The sequence below is a fragment of the Hippocampus comes genome, unplaced genomic scaffold (genome assembly GCF_001891065.2).
Source record: "Hippocampus comes isolate QL1 unplaced genomic scaffold, H_comes_QL1_v1.1 scaffold185, whole genome shotgun sequence".
NCBI lineage: Eukaryota > Metazoa > Chordata > Actinopteri > Syngnathiformes > Syngnathidae > Hippocampus > Hippocampus comes.
In genome coordinates, this window is record NW_017805931.1 from 1,199,960 (window position 1) to 1,213,010 (window position 13,051).

The 13,051-nt window shown below is 42.1% G+C and overlaps 1 protein-coding gene across 1 annotated transcript in view; it reads left to right on the top strand.

Annotated features, from left to right (window-relative positions):
* Window positions 1-8,183, top strand: part of LOC109527968 (BCL2/adenovirus E1B 19 kDa protein-interacting protein 3) — a 39,655-nt gene extending 31,472 nt beyond the window's left edge. The window contains exons 3-8 of the mRNA XM_019890207.1: window positions 2,558-2,700; window positions 5,216-5,366; window positions 6,212-6,293; window positions 6,829-6,902; window positions 7,228-7,377; window positions 7,560-8,183. Of these exons, the coding sequence (XP_019745766.1) occupies window positions 2,664-2,700; window positions 5,216-5,366; window positions 6,212-6,293; window positions 6,829-6,902; window positions 7,228-7,377; window positions 7,560-7,608 (543 nt within the window). The 5' untranslated portion in view covers window positions 2,558-2,663 and the 3' untranslated portion in view covers window positions 7,609-8,183. The remainder of the gene's footprint in view (window positions 1-2,557; window positions 2,701-5,215; window positions 5,367-6,211; window positions 6,294-6,828; window positions 6,903-7,227; window positions 7,378-7,559) is intronic.
* Window positions 8,184-13,051: the final 4,868 nt, after the last annotated feature.

Sequence of the window (13,051 nt, forward strand, 5' to 3'; positions counted from 1 at the left end):
TTACATTTTTATGTATTTTTATATAATTTTTTTTAGTTTTTTAACTATGGTTAAATTAAACTTTCCTTGAATACAAAAAAATGTAATTTTTCATGTAGTTCATTCTTTTCAATGAAATCATGTCCCCCCCCATTTTTAGTTACATCACTTTCATTCCATATTGGACAGGGCATAATGCGAGGGTAGAGGGGGAACACAGATGGGAACAGACAGGTGGGATTATTTTACAGATATCTCCCATATGAGCGGGAGCAGTGCCAGGGAAGCGTGACCGGCAGGATAATAGAGACATGCGGGGGGGTTGGGGGGGCACTCAGTAACCCGCCGCATGAAATCATCACTTCATTGCTTCAGCTCTCATATCAGTTGTTTTGATGTCCGGATATGGAATGAAAAAAATGCAGTGTCAACGTGAACCAAGTTTTGATGAGGTGTGGGGGGGGTCAACTAAATTTGCTTGTCTGAAGTGACTCGGCCTGGCCAGTTTGTGCTACGACCATTCAAATAAGTCTTCGGTGCTTGTTTGTTGTTTTTTTTTTAAATGTCCGAAAACCGATTTGGATTCCAGCAACGGATCAAAAGTGAACGTTTAAGTCGCTCTCATTCCTTTGTAAAAAAATGCTTTCAAAATAAAGGCTTGATTTCAGAAACCGGCAAGTTCCATACACATTTTACTGCAGCGAGCACCATCTCCTTTGAAGCCAATCACATTCCGATACGCATTTTACGTTATCACGTACGTTCTCAAACACGGCTTCCTTCCGCCAGTGGTTTCAGGTGAACTCGCCGTTTCGAAAAAAAAAAACAAAATTAGCTTTGATTGTGCTTGAAAGCAAGGGTCAAGTATGGTGAGGCTTCATCTGTTTTGCCTCCAGTTGATTGCGTGAAACAGTTCAAGAGAGAAATCGGCGTTAATGATCAGGTCTCCAGATTCTACGAGGAGCCCTTTGCCAATATTCGGCGCAATCAAGTGTGTCGACGGGATCTTGAGGATGATGGCAGCAATGAAGACGAGAATTGATGATGTGCAATCAATGGCATTTGTCTTTCCTTTTGAAGAGATTTTGGAAAATAATCAAATTGCAATTTTTTATTTTTTTCCCAAATTTGGCCGTTTTGACGTTGCCACAAGAAAAGAACGAAATACCGTTTCTGGATGTTGAAGTTTTAGTTCCACTAGACAGGGAAGCCGAATTTTCTTTTCCGAAGTTCTGACGACAAGCTGATTTCCTCTGATTTTCTTTCCTGGTTGCGTTCAGTCGACCTCTTCATCATCACGTCGTCACCCGAGGAGTGCGGCGACAACGCTAACATAGACGGATAACATCTTCCCCTAAACGCCTCCAGAAGTGAGACATCGTATTCCCCTTTTTTTTTATCAGCTACCATCACTTGTTCCTCCCCCTCCCCACACCTCCTCTACCACCGGAACGACATTAACATTCCTGTGTAGATTGTGTTTTCATTTCTCTCGGGCGTTCCGCATTTACACTTCACATGCGCCTCATTTTTTGGTAATAATCAATTGAGGGAATTTGAGATGCGAAGAAAAAACAAAAGTGGGCAGAAGTGCTCCATTGCCTAAATGGCAATCCATTAGGAATATAATGCGTATCGTTACAAAGACTCACAATCATCAGAATGGGCTTTATTGCTGGGGGGGAAATGTGCGCAGATACAAACAAAGTCATTTAATTCAATACGCCGCTGACTAGAGAGACTCAAAATGGAACTGTGAAAGAAAATCGAGATCAAATGATGAATCCCCAAATGATGAAATGCAATCAGATGCTAATGTGAAAGAGCAATTCGTGGATGGCAGGCGGGGGAGCTGTTCCCTGATGATGTCACCGGGGGCAAATGCAACTTTGGCTGGCAATCACCTTGTTGGCGTGAGTAGAAAGTACCGTCCAAGGGGCTTATTTTGAAGAAAGAAAAATATTGCGGGCCATGCTGATTGATGCGTGGGCCGTTGATCAATATGGAACGGTAAAAATCCTGTCGATTGTGCAGAGGTGTTTCATTAATCACGTCTTGAAGCAATGGATGGAAAATAGAGTGCACTACTTGATTGCAACCAGGAGAGGCGCTGTTGATTTGTTTTCATCTCATTTGCAAAAAAAAAAAAAAAAGAATGATGTCCTCAAATGATGAACCCTGATATTGTGGTTTTTAGAATCTTGTGCAAAAAGAATCTAAAATACCCTTTCCTGGTTCCAATTTGGAATGTAAATAAAGCAAGGGGCTTATCTAACTCTCTAACATTGATCTGTCTCCAAATAAATTATATAACTGATGAGCGGCGGATTTTGCCGGTGTACATCTTGTGCTCATTCCTCAATTCAAATTTGAATGGGATGCTTCATTTAACCTGAAAAGAATTTGGATGTACTTTTTTGGGAGGGGGGGCAGCCAGTTTGGTTAGCTTGTTTTTGTTTACATCCGCCTTGGCTGACACGTGGCCAGAGGGAAAGGAGGGGGTGGGGGAGGAGAGAGCCACAAACGCCAGCGTGGATTAGTCCAGCCTTTTTTTTTTTTTTTTTTTTGGTATTTTTAGGCTTCCACCAGGCGCAAAGCTGCCCCGCGGGAATCAGTCGTTCCTCGCCGTCGCTTGCAAGCCCTCCTCCAGGAAGGCCCCCCCGCTGTCCCAGCAAGACCCAAACATGTCCGGCCAGCAGACACCAGAGGACAGTCTCTACGGTGAGTGATGCTTTCCCTCACCACTGCTTACGTGCTCTTTCACATTATCGTCTTTGAATACAGCAGACAGGATGGATAAATAAGAGTCATTGTAAAATTATGAAGTGGAAATTTTGGTGGTGACCTTTCCTCATAAAATGACACATTGCTGTAAAGTTAGAAAAATCGACATTTCTGAAATGATTGCAACTTGAGTTTTGTCTTATCACCAAAATTATCCTAATTTAGTAGACTAAAGTTTTTTGTTTTTTTTTAATGAATGAACATTTTGTGGAAAAACATTTGGGTGATAACAATATAAGATTTTTTTTTGCAGGAATAAAAACAAATAGAAACCTTTCATGTCATTTCATGGCAATAAAATGTAAATATAACATTGTGAAATTACAAGAGGAAATTGGTAAAAGGGTGAGAGTAGAGTCGTGGATTTTGGGGGGGGGGAATGTTTTTAAATGCGACAAAGATGCACCAATGCTTCAACTTCTGAGCTGAAGTCAGGAAGCAAAAAGTAAATGTCAATTTTCAAATGTACAGAGTGAAAATTCATTGTCATCCGAAAAAATAAATAAGTACAGTACAGATTTTTTGAAAAATATACTTAGGCACGGGAACAAATTTCCACTGGTTCTCGATGCCACACCACCGACACCGTCTCCGTGTGCATCCTTTTAAAATTTGCCCCCAACAATCGATTTGACTTCAAACCAGCTCATATTTTCTTAAATGTATTTTAATGTTCACTTCTTGAAATGAGTCAATTCAGCCTTACTCTCAATATCATTTTTTTCATTTATAATGACCTCAAGATAATGTCACAACTCCACTGTTATTGTTGCCACCACCGACGCCGTTGTCGTCTAAACAGATTCGCTGACTCACCTGCGTGTATCTCAGTAAGCCAATTAAGAGGCGCGGATTTCTCGACGCTTATAGCTCGCTTGCAGGCGAGCGCCCCAACCTCGCGGGCCAACACCAATCGCAGTTGTTTGAACAAAATCAGGCTATTAATGTATTTATTTATTTATCTATTGGGGGGGTGGGGACAGTCCAGCCCTGGCCATTCCAATTGGCCAGTATGTCATGTGAATTCCACAAGTACATCCCAGTCCACAGGTGTCAAACTCAAGGCCCGGGGGCCAGATCTGGCCCGCCACGTCATTTTATGTGTCCCCTCAAAAGCAAATCATGTGTGTCAACTTACATGATTCCGTGCTAAAATGTGCACCGAAATGTCAAATTGTCATGTGTCATAAATAAATGAGATTTTGCAATCATTTTGTGATCCTGTTTACACTCACACTATAATTGGACCAATTATTATCCAATCATTTGTTGTGTACAAATAATCATGCGACGAGACGATTAAAAATGTCTGCGGTTTCGACGGCCCTCCGAGGGAAGGTGTAACTCCCAAGCAGCTCAAGACAGAAGTGAGCCGAAATAACACACTAGGACCTAGTGTGCTATTTTGGCGAGGTTGCTAACTTTCTCTTGATGAGCCTTGCGTGGCGGTTTGTTTGTTGTTGTCTATATTTGCCATCTTATTATTAGCTAAAGACTTTTTTTTTTTAAATGGTGTTGATTGAGTTGCATAAGGTCTTTGATGTCCCACAACAACGCAGCAATGCAGCACAAGAATCATTGCAGATAGATCAGCAAAGCAGTTATGTCATAAATCTCCTCTGTCGGGACCCAAAAAAAAAAAAAGCCAAACTAGGGCAATGGCACAGATTCCTCTTCCCTCCCCTCAATGCGCGCAGTCATGACACTCACACACACACACACACACACACACACACACACACACACACACACACACAGAACATACACACACAAACACGACATCACGTAAGTGGAGGAAGGTTGCGATTGGCTGGAAATGTTGTGCACAAACAAGAGGGCGGACATAAGAGGGTGAATGGCTAATCTCCCAACAGAAATAAGATCTTACGTAAGCGAGCATGCTGTCAGGCCTGCTTACTGTTGAGTCGGGCGCCAACACCACCGTCCATGTGTGTGTGTTGCGTGTCTCTATACGTGTGTGTGTGTGTGTGTGTGTGTGTGTGTGTGTGTGTGACCCCCATGAACCTTTTGTGTCCATTGAGTCCTTTCATGGCTGCGTGTGTTCATTTGATTTTCATTGATGGCTCTCAATGGCTCGGCATGCATTCAAAAGCATCTGCGAAGCGGCCGAGCGACGTTAACGCCACAGTCAGAAAAAGAGGAAGAAATGTGAATTTCAGTTGAAGGTCGACGTTTTTCAAAGTATTTATAAGCGGATGTAAGTGAAGTATTGTGAGTGCAACATGTTTTTTTTTTCCATGACAAAAAGCTTCTTATGTGCAAAACATTTTGAATTTTGTAATAAAGTCCAAAAAAATAATTTCAGAATATTTTTTTCACAAAAATTAATTCATAACTTTTCAAGAATTTAGAAATTGGAAATGTTGAAATTTTCCCAGCATTTTTATATTAGTATGTGGTGACTTGTGTTTATTTTATTTTCCCCGTGCAGGCTCCTGGGTGGAACTGGAGGAGTTGATCGCCACCGTGAGCCGCAGGGAGAGTCTGACGGGGCCGGAGGACAGCATCTCGTCCGCCCTGCAGGGGGAGCTGGAGAGGATCCTGCTGGAGGCGCAGCTGGAGTGCGAGAGGAACCGAGACAGGTAGCAACATCGGCCCCGCGTCACAAAGCACGTCGTCAAACATCCAGCCCGCTCTCGATAGTTTGAGTAGAAATGTCCATGAGGTACAACCACCGACGTTGCCATCAAAACCAGCTGGTGACCTTGAAATTCTCTTAGCAGTGCCTTCTCGGTGTCTTTAGGCCTTTGTTTCAAAGTCCGCCTGCTGCTCCACCGGTGACCTGTTGGTGGTCACAAAGCGTATCAAGTTTGTGGTCCGATTGCTGAGAGGAGAGGCGGTTTAGAGTTTTATCCCCTTTTGTTCCTCACCGGGATGTTGATATTTGTAATCTCCCGATCACAATGTGCATGACATCATTTGCGTTGGCTCCAGCAGCTGATGGTTGAATGTAAACATATACAGTAACTCCTTTTCTAAAAGCTGATAGGTTGTATGTTTTGTGGTTGTTTCAACATGTATTATTTACTTCAGTTTTTGTGTTGGTTAATTGACTCGAAGGCCAAAAACAATTAAAAAAATAAATAAATAACACTTTTCAGTACAGTAGCTGGTTAGCTAGCATAGGCAGCGGTAGCCAAAAATGTGAGACAAAAAGTGGAGGTCAAAAGTCAAACGGGTTGAAAGCTCACAGTGAATAACAAACGCTAGAAAGTGACGACAAGGTGCCATGAACTGGCGACGAGACGTAATGAGAAACGAGGTAAACGGAAAGTAACAAAGCGCGGGTGAGCACAAGACAGTCAAAGTTTGGGTCGGTCTCCACAGTGCCCATGACACTTATGAGGCACAAGCACGACGGAAAATGGATTCTTAGTTGTCTATATTGGCTAAATTCTGAACAATAATGTCTGCTCATTGACTGCAGTCCCCCGCAGGTCGGGACCCCACAGTCGACTGGCTCCCCCAGACCTCCTAGTGATCCAGACAGTGACTGCATCACCATACAGGTGCAAATCACAGTACCGTATTTGAAAATGTTGATGTTGAATGGACTTTCTCTTTTTAGCTAGCTAGCTAGCTAGCTGTTGTAGATATACATTGTATCCAAATTCACGGGTTGGGTCCACCAAAGGCCACGTTTCCGGTCGCATCACGTCACATGATGTGACGTCATGCGGTCAAAAACGCGGCCTTTGGAACACCCAACCTTGTGAATTTGGATGCAGCTGTAGTGTATGTAGCTCACTAGATACTTTAGCTAGCTAGATAAATATTGTCAAGCCCGTTTTCCACTGAGCGGTGAAGGTTTGCAAGTGTTTGCAAATGAAGTGAATATTGATTTTTCCTCTTTGCGACCTTTATATACAAACCCTGACGAAACATATCAATATTCGCTACGTTCACAAACCTTCGCGGCTCAGTGGGATATAGACATTAGCTGGATGGATGGATGGATGGATGGATGGATGGATGGATGGATGGATGGATGGATGGATGGATGGATGGACTGCTCATCTGATCCCTTTGTGATGATGTGAACAGGAAGAGAATGACAGGAGAATGGACACTGATTGGGTGTGGGACTGGTCCAGCAGGCCTGAAAACATGCCACCTAAGTAAGAGAACACTTCAAAACAAAATCCAAAATATTTGGGAAGTAATAATCTATTTCTCTAGATTTTATTTGTTGTTATTTCATTTTATTTACTTGGATTCATTTTTGTCACAGAAACACACAAACAAAATACAGTATGACAAACCTTTTTGATTTTAAAAATGCGTTGTTGTTTTTTTCATTTTGTGTTCAGTTTTGCATTTGATTTAAATGTTGTAATAATTTTACACTATTTTTATTTTATTTATAACTAGTTGTTTTTGTTTGAGTTGATTCATTTTTGTTAGGTGCTTCGTTTAAAATTATATTTTGGTGGTATCGTGTAGGGAGTTCGTGTTCCAGCACCCAAAGCAATCGAGTTCGCTCAGCATTCGTAAGACGGAGGTGATGAAGAAGAGAGGGATCTTCTCGTCCGACGTGCTCCTCGTCCTCGTCCCCTCGCTGCTGGCCTCGCATCTCCTCACGCTGGGCATCGGGTACGAACATGACACAACTTCCTTAGCGTCCGATGCTACGAGGCGGTTGCATTTCTTGTCGGCGTGGCCGGATTGACATTTGAATTCATTTCAATCGAGAAAACTTCTATGGCAGTAATATTAAGAATCGTTTTGTCTTTTCCTCGCTCTTCTCTCATTCCTTTTTTTTTTTTCTCTTTTAGAATTTACATTGGAAAACGTTTGGCCACTTCCACAACTAGCTCGCTGTGACATTAGCTCCAAGCTAACCTAGCTGCTTCCCCAGTAAGGTCACAACCATAGTACCTTGCCTGTTTGCTTTTGTGTTTATTTGTGTGTGTGTGTGTGTGTGTGTGTGTGTGTGTGTGTGTGTGTGTGTGTGTGTGTGTAGCCATGTTGTTAGGGCCCTTAAGGGGGCTTGGTGTTGGGGTGGTGGGTGCGGGGGAGGCTGGCAAAATGAGTCATGCTGAGGTCACTTTAGCCTCTAAAGACTAATCAGCGAGAACACCAGATGATACAAGGGGAAAAAGGAAAAAAGAGAACACTCACACACACACAAAAAAAAGAAGACACCATGTCTGTATAATATATGCCAGCCCTTCGGACAACCTTGGGGATGAAAAAACAAATCTGTCATTTGTCACAAGTAGTGACAGCTAAAATCTATTTTTTTTCTCCTCCCCCTGTCGTGTATTTAAAGCAGTATGTAGTTTTTGGGAGTCAATGTAGGAGCGCTTGTACTTTTTTTGTCCCCTAATCCAATTAAATGTTTAACCTCCCCCAAAGACAATCATGATCCCATTAAACATCACTCCTACAAACCCTCAGAGTGCATGTTGGCTCTTTCATTCAGTTCCTGTCATAATTGCTACTTGGGGTTGAAAAATTTAGAATTGGAAACTCTCCATGGGAACTAACACGAATGGGAAACCTAATCTCAAATCATTTCCTTATTGAAATACCAAACATCTGTTCAGGCCCCCCCCCCCCAAAAGTATAAATTGTTTCAATGTGTATTTTTTTTTTAAAGAAAATAGCACTGTGGAGTATCATAGTTGATACAAACATGCAGTGAGGACATCATTTATTATAATGTTCAGAAATATTATGTTATGATTTGTGCTTGTCACATTTTTTTTGCTATGGACATTGTGCCGCTCCTTCTGGTGTGGGAACCTTGGCCACCTGGGGGCATTAGAATACAGAGATAGGGATCACATTCAAAGAAGAGTTTCACACCTAACTGGGTAGTCGGCAGTGGTCTTAATCAATTTTTACAAATGATAAAGAACAGCTGCCAAGAAGTATTGTTATATTGTCGGTCTACATGTGCTGCATCACAATTTGTGTTTGCATCACCGATGCTATTCGTTTTGCCCGTCTGTGTCATTTCGCAATGTTTGTTCGTACAAAGATAAATGCTAACTTGCTGTGAAGTGAGTTGAGTTCACGGTCACAAAACATTTTTTCTCGTACGTGAGAACAAAAAAAAAATCTGGAAAACCAGAGTAACTTGTATGTTGAGACACCAATTCAGGAGGCGAAAATATATTTTGGTATAATCCTGACTAAAACAACGCAATGTCATGCACGTACGGTGAACTAGGAGTGCCTCAGGGCATTTTCTCTGCATTTCTTAATTGTTTTTTCAAATGTCTCCTCTGTTGTGATTGCCGTCTGCCTTCGTCATTCCTTCCCTCACTTCAGGCCTCCTCCTTTTTCTTTTTTTTAACAAGCTTCTTCTGTCTCAGACAAGACAAGGATTGGGCCTTTTATTGCTTCCCCGTAAACCCCAAGAAACCTTCCCTGGGAGAATCAAGTCACATTTCTCAAAGAAATTAAAACGATTCACTTCCAGTAAGACTTTGAGAAGTAAGATGTGATGTTGCGATTACAACATCACAGTTGGAGTATTGCAAGAAAAGGTTGGATTATTGCGAAACTAATGCCATAGTTTTGTGAGGTTTTTTTTAAAGTGGTAGTATTCCAGGAATAATGCTGTCAGATGACAATTAAAAAAAAAAAATATATATATATATATGAAAATAAAGCAGGGCGAGGCGTTAATAGAGCAGGGCGGACACACACAGCTGGAGATGAATGAGGTACAATGGGCATATATATTTTTTTTTATTACAAAAATATTGCCACAATATTCTGACTTAAAGTTTGTTTCCAGGAATACTACCGTAATCTTATGTGGGAAAAAAAATATGGAGGAAATAATGTTGTAATATTATGACCAAAAATGTAGTTTTGAAAACTGGTGTGAATCTAGAATATTACCAAATTTTTTTTTTTTATTTTATACAAATAATTCCTTTTTATTCTGAGAAAAAAAGAACTACTATCACAGGGAAAACTCCATAATATTCCGCAAATGCAGTATTCTATTACAGGAATAAGTTCACCTTATTTCGACAAACAAAGTATATTGTTACAATATGCTAAAAGGTCACCATTAAAACAGCTTGTACTCTCAAGAGACGAGGATCGGACCCTTTTATTGCTTCCCCGAAAAGCCTTTTCCCAGTGAACATGTCAAAGTGGAGGTCCAGGAAAGTTTGGGTGTCAACCTTTTGTGGTCAAAGCCCGAACACGTCTGTCGGCCATTAGAGACATTTCATGTATGGGGTCTTTGCCTCTGGGTGACCATGCAACAACAACAACAACAACTACATGGTGAGTGAGCAAGCACCTGGTTTTCATTCTCCACGCGTTCCCCCCATACATTCCCAGGCTGACGTGTTTCACAGGAAGCACTTTTTCAAGAGGTTTCAGCTATTGCACGTGCTTCACAAATGTACATCGGAGCACTTTTGCAGCTTTCAAATAAACTGGACTCGAAAGGTCACGTTGCGCAATTTCTGGATGGAAAGATTGTTGGGCCTGCCGAGGAGTTTGTTTTGGTATTTTCATTGTCGGGCGCAGTTAGAAATAGGCGTTTGCGCCATTTTGGGAGTGAACACAGCTGATTTGATTCGCGGCCAATTGAACCACCCATTTCCATTAAATTCAGTGCGGGAGAGGGCACGTGGTCTACATGAAAGAAGCATAACGGAGTCACTTGCTGAAAGTCAAGCAGGTGATCGGCGCGGCCAAAGTACATTTATTTATTTTGTGGTATTGCAGGACGTCTGTGTTGGGCCCGCCCACCTCCACAACTCCAGTGGGCTCACCATCACTTGCCCTGTTACTTTAAAATGCCTAAAATTCGAAGTTGTCAACAACTTTTGGCAAATAGTTTAAGCGGGGCTAGCGGTTAGTTTGCCAATCGGCATGGATTCACAGTCGTATGTCGGCCTCAAGGATATGAAACCTTCAAACAGGTCGGTCCAGCTCCATTCGTGGGCTTCGTTTAGTAATCGCTTTCGCATTCTTCTCTGTGGGAGCAGGTCCTTTCATGACAGCGAATAACAAGCTAGCGCCACGTAACAGTTTGTCTTTCAGCAGGAAGGACGAAAGCCACATATGCTAAAGTGAGGATATCGGAGATGCCACGCCGGCTTTGTAGGAGCGGGAAGGCGCGGACGTTGCGCCCGCTCAGCAGTTTTTACCTTTACGGACCGAACGGACTCGCCACTTCCTGCCATGTCGTAAGCTAATGCCTTTACCAGAGAGACGTATGGCAAGCTAGCTACGTGCCGGTGGATTTCAGCAGTCGGCGGCAGTACGTTTAGTTTCTCGGCATTCAGCGGGGACTTCATCCACCTCTTAATACCACCGCCGTTACTTCACAATTATGGAAACTTTCAATCCTACACAAAAGAATAATAGTCATTAAAGAGAGTAACATTGTCGTGTTATGAGGAAAATGTTTGTTATGATGTTGAAGTTGTAACTTTTGGTTCGTTCAAGATCGCAAACGGTCACACCGGATGTTTCTTTTTTTAACGGTCGCAAACAGTTTTACTTGCGACGCGACAAATTGTTTGCCAATAGTCTTAAAACCTCTGAAAATAGTTTCTTTTTCAAGAATATGTTGTAACATTTGGAGGCGAGAAAAGTGAAAATGTTTACATGATTTGAAGTTACGTTTTTAGACGATAAGCTGTGACGCTGAGCGGGGTGGGTGGAGAAGGTGCCAAAAAAAAAGAGTCCAAAGTGGATTCCCTTGCGACGCGTCGCGATGATTTAGCGTGTGTTAGTTTTACGTGCAAGTGGACTTCAGAAGCGGCGAGACGGAGGCGTGACGGATGGACGGATAGCGCACACATGGTCAACCCATCAGACTGACAGTTGCGAAATGATGAAAGCCACTGTTGTTTTCTGGGTTTTTTTTTTTCTTTTTGAAATGATACAGAGAATAGCATCGCCGCCTTCCATCAATCTCCCAACCTTATTACCATTTTCCAAGAAGGGCAAAAAGAAGGGTTTTGTGTTCCACCGGCCGCAGACAATTTGAATGATTCTGCAGATGTGACGTGAAGGCAAATGGATTGGATTGTGTCAATATAGTGACATTCTTTGTTTTTAGCGGTGCTTCTTGATTTTGATATTTAGTTTATGGTCATTGAATTATTCATGTTTTATTTGTATTTTTTTGTCACCTTTGTATTTATTTTTATTTTCATTTTATTTTATTTTTTTACAGAAGCGTGGTACTGTTTGGTTTTAAAATATATACTTTTACCATTTCGTATAGAGGGGAATTAAAAGGTCCCCCGAATTCTTGGAATTTACAATATTTAAAAATATATACAGATAAAAATGATACCTATGTTCATCCAAAAAATATTTGATATATTTTTAAAAAATTATGTCGCATTAAAATCTTTCCGCACGCTAGCAAAACGTCCTTTTCTGTGCACAGTCAAGAGCCAAACTAATCTTGAACCACATCTGATCCAGATTGCCCATTTAGCAGCATTGCCCATTCCGATCCATGCCATCCCATCCAATTAGGCTGTGGATCCTATTCGAATGATTTTTACGATATTACGAGTCTGAATTGACAGGTGCCAAACATCGAAGCCTTGGCTGAGGTCCGCCCGCCCCGCCCAGGACTTTTGTGAGGCCGTTCCAGTAAAACATGAAATTGCAGTTTGTCTCCAGCGTTTAGTCTGGTACGAAACGTAACGCTGTAATTTGTGGTCTCCTCCAGTCAGGAGTTTGGTACCACAAAAAGGTGCTGACTGCCGGCTCTTACGTAACCTGCCTCAGGTACAACGCTCATAAGACTTGGACGTCCCGCGGGGTTTGCGAGTGCCAGCCCGGCGGTCGAGTCAAGCTGCGCCGTAACAGCTTCTGTCCGTCGCAAAAGTGCTGATTTGGAGGAAAAAAAAAAAACGTCCCGGGAGTAGGTCGTATATCTGCTTAACGTCGTTATTACTTTGCGCTAAATGCTGGCGTAAAAAACGTCCGCAAAGTCAGCATTTTAACAAATGTCAAAGTTGTGATCGGACGCTCGAGCAGTATTAGAATGGAACCGCTGCCCTCTGCTTTGGCTTTTTCTTTAGCTTTTTTTTGTGACGTGCCCTTAATGAGGACTTAAAGGTGCCTACCCGCCGGTTAAGTAAATAAATGGTCACTCTTAGAGTGATTGAACGTCCTTTTTTTTTTGGCATCGTGTGTAAAACTGTGATTAGCTGCCAGACATTCGCTCACAGTGTAAACATCCGTCCTGTCTTTTCTCCTTGTGAGTTTTATTCAGATTGTCAAATGCGGTTTAACAGCGGCTGCCATAGGTATGCGC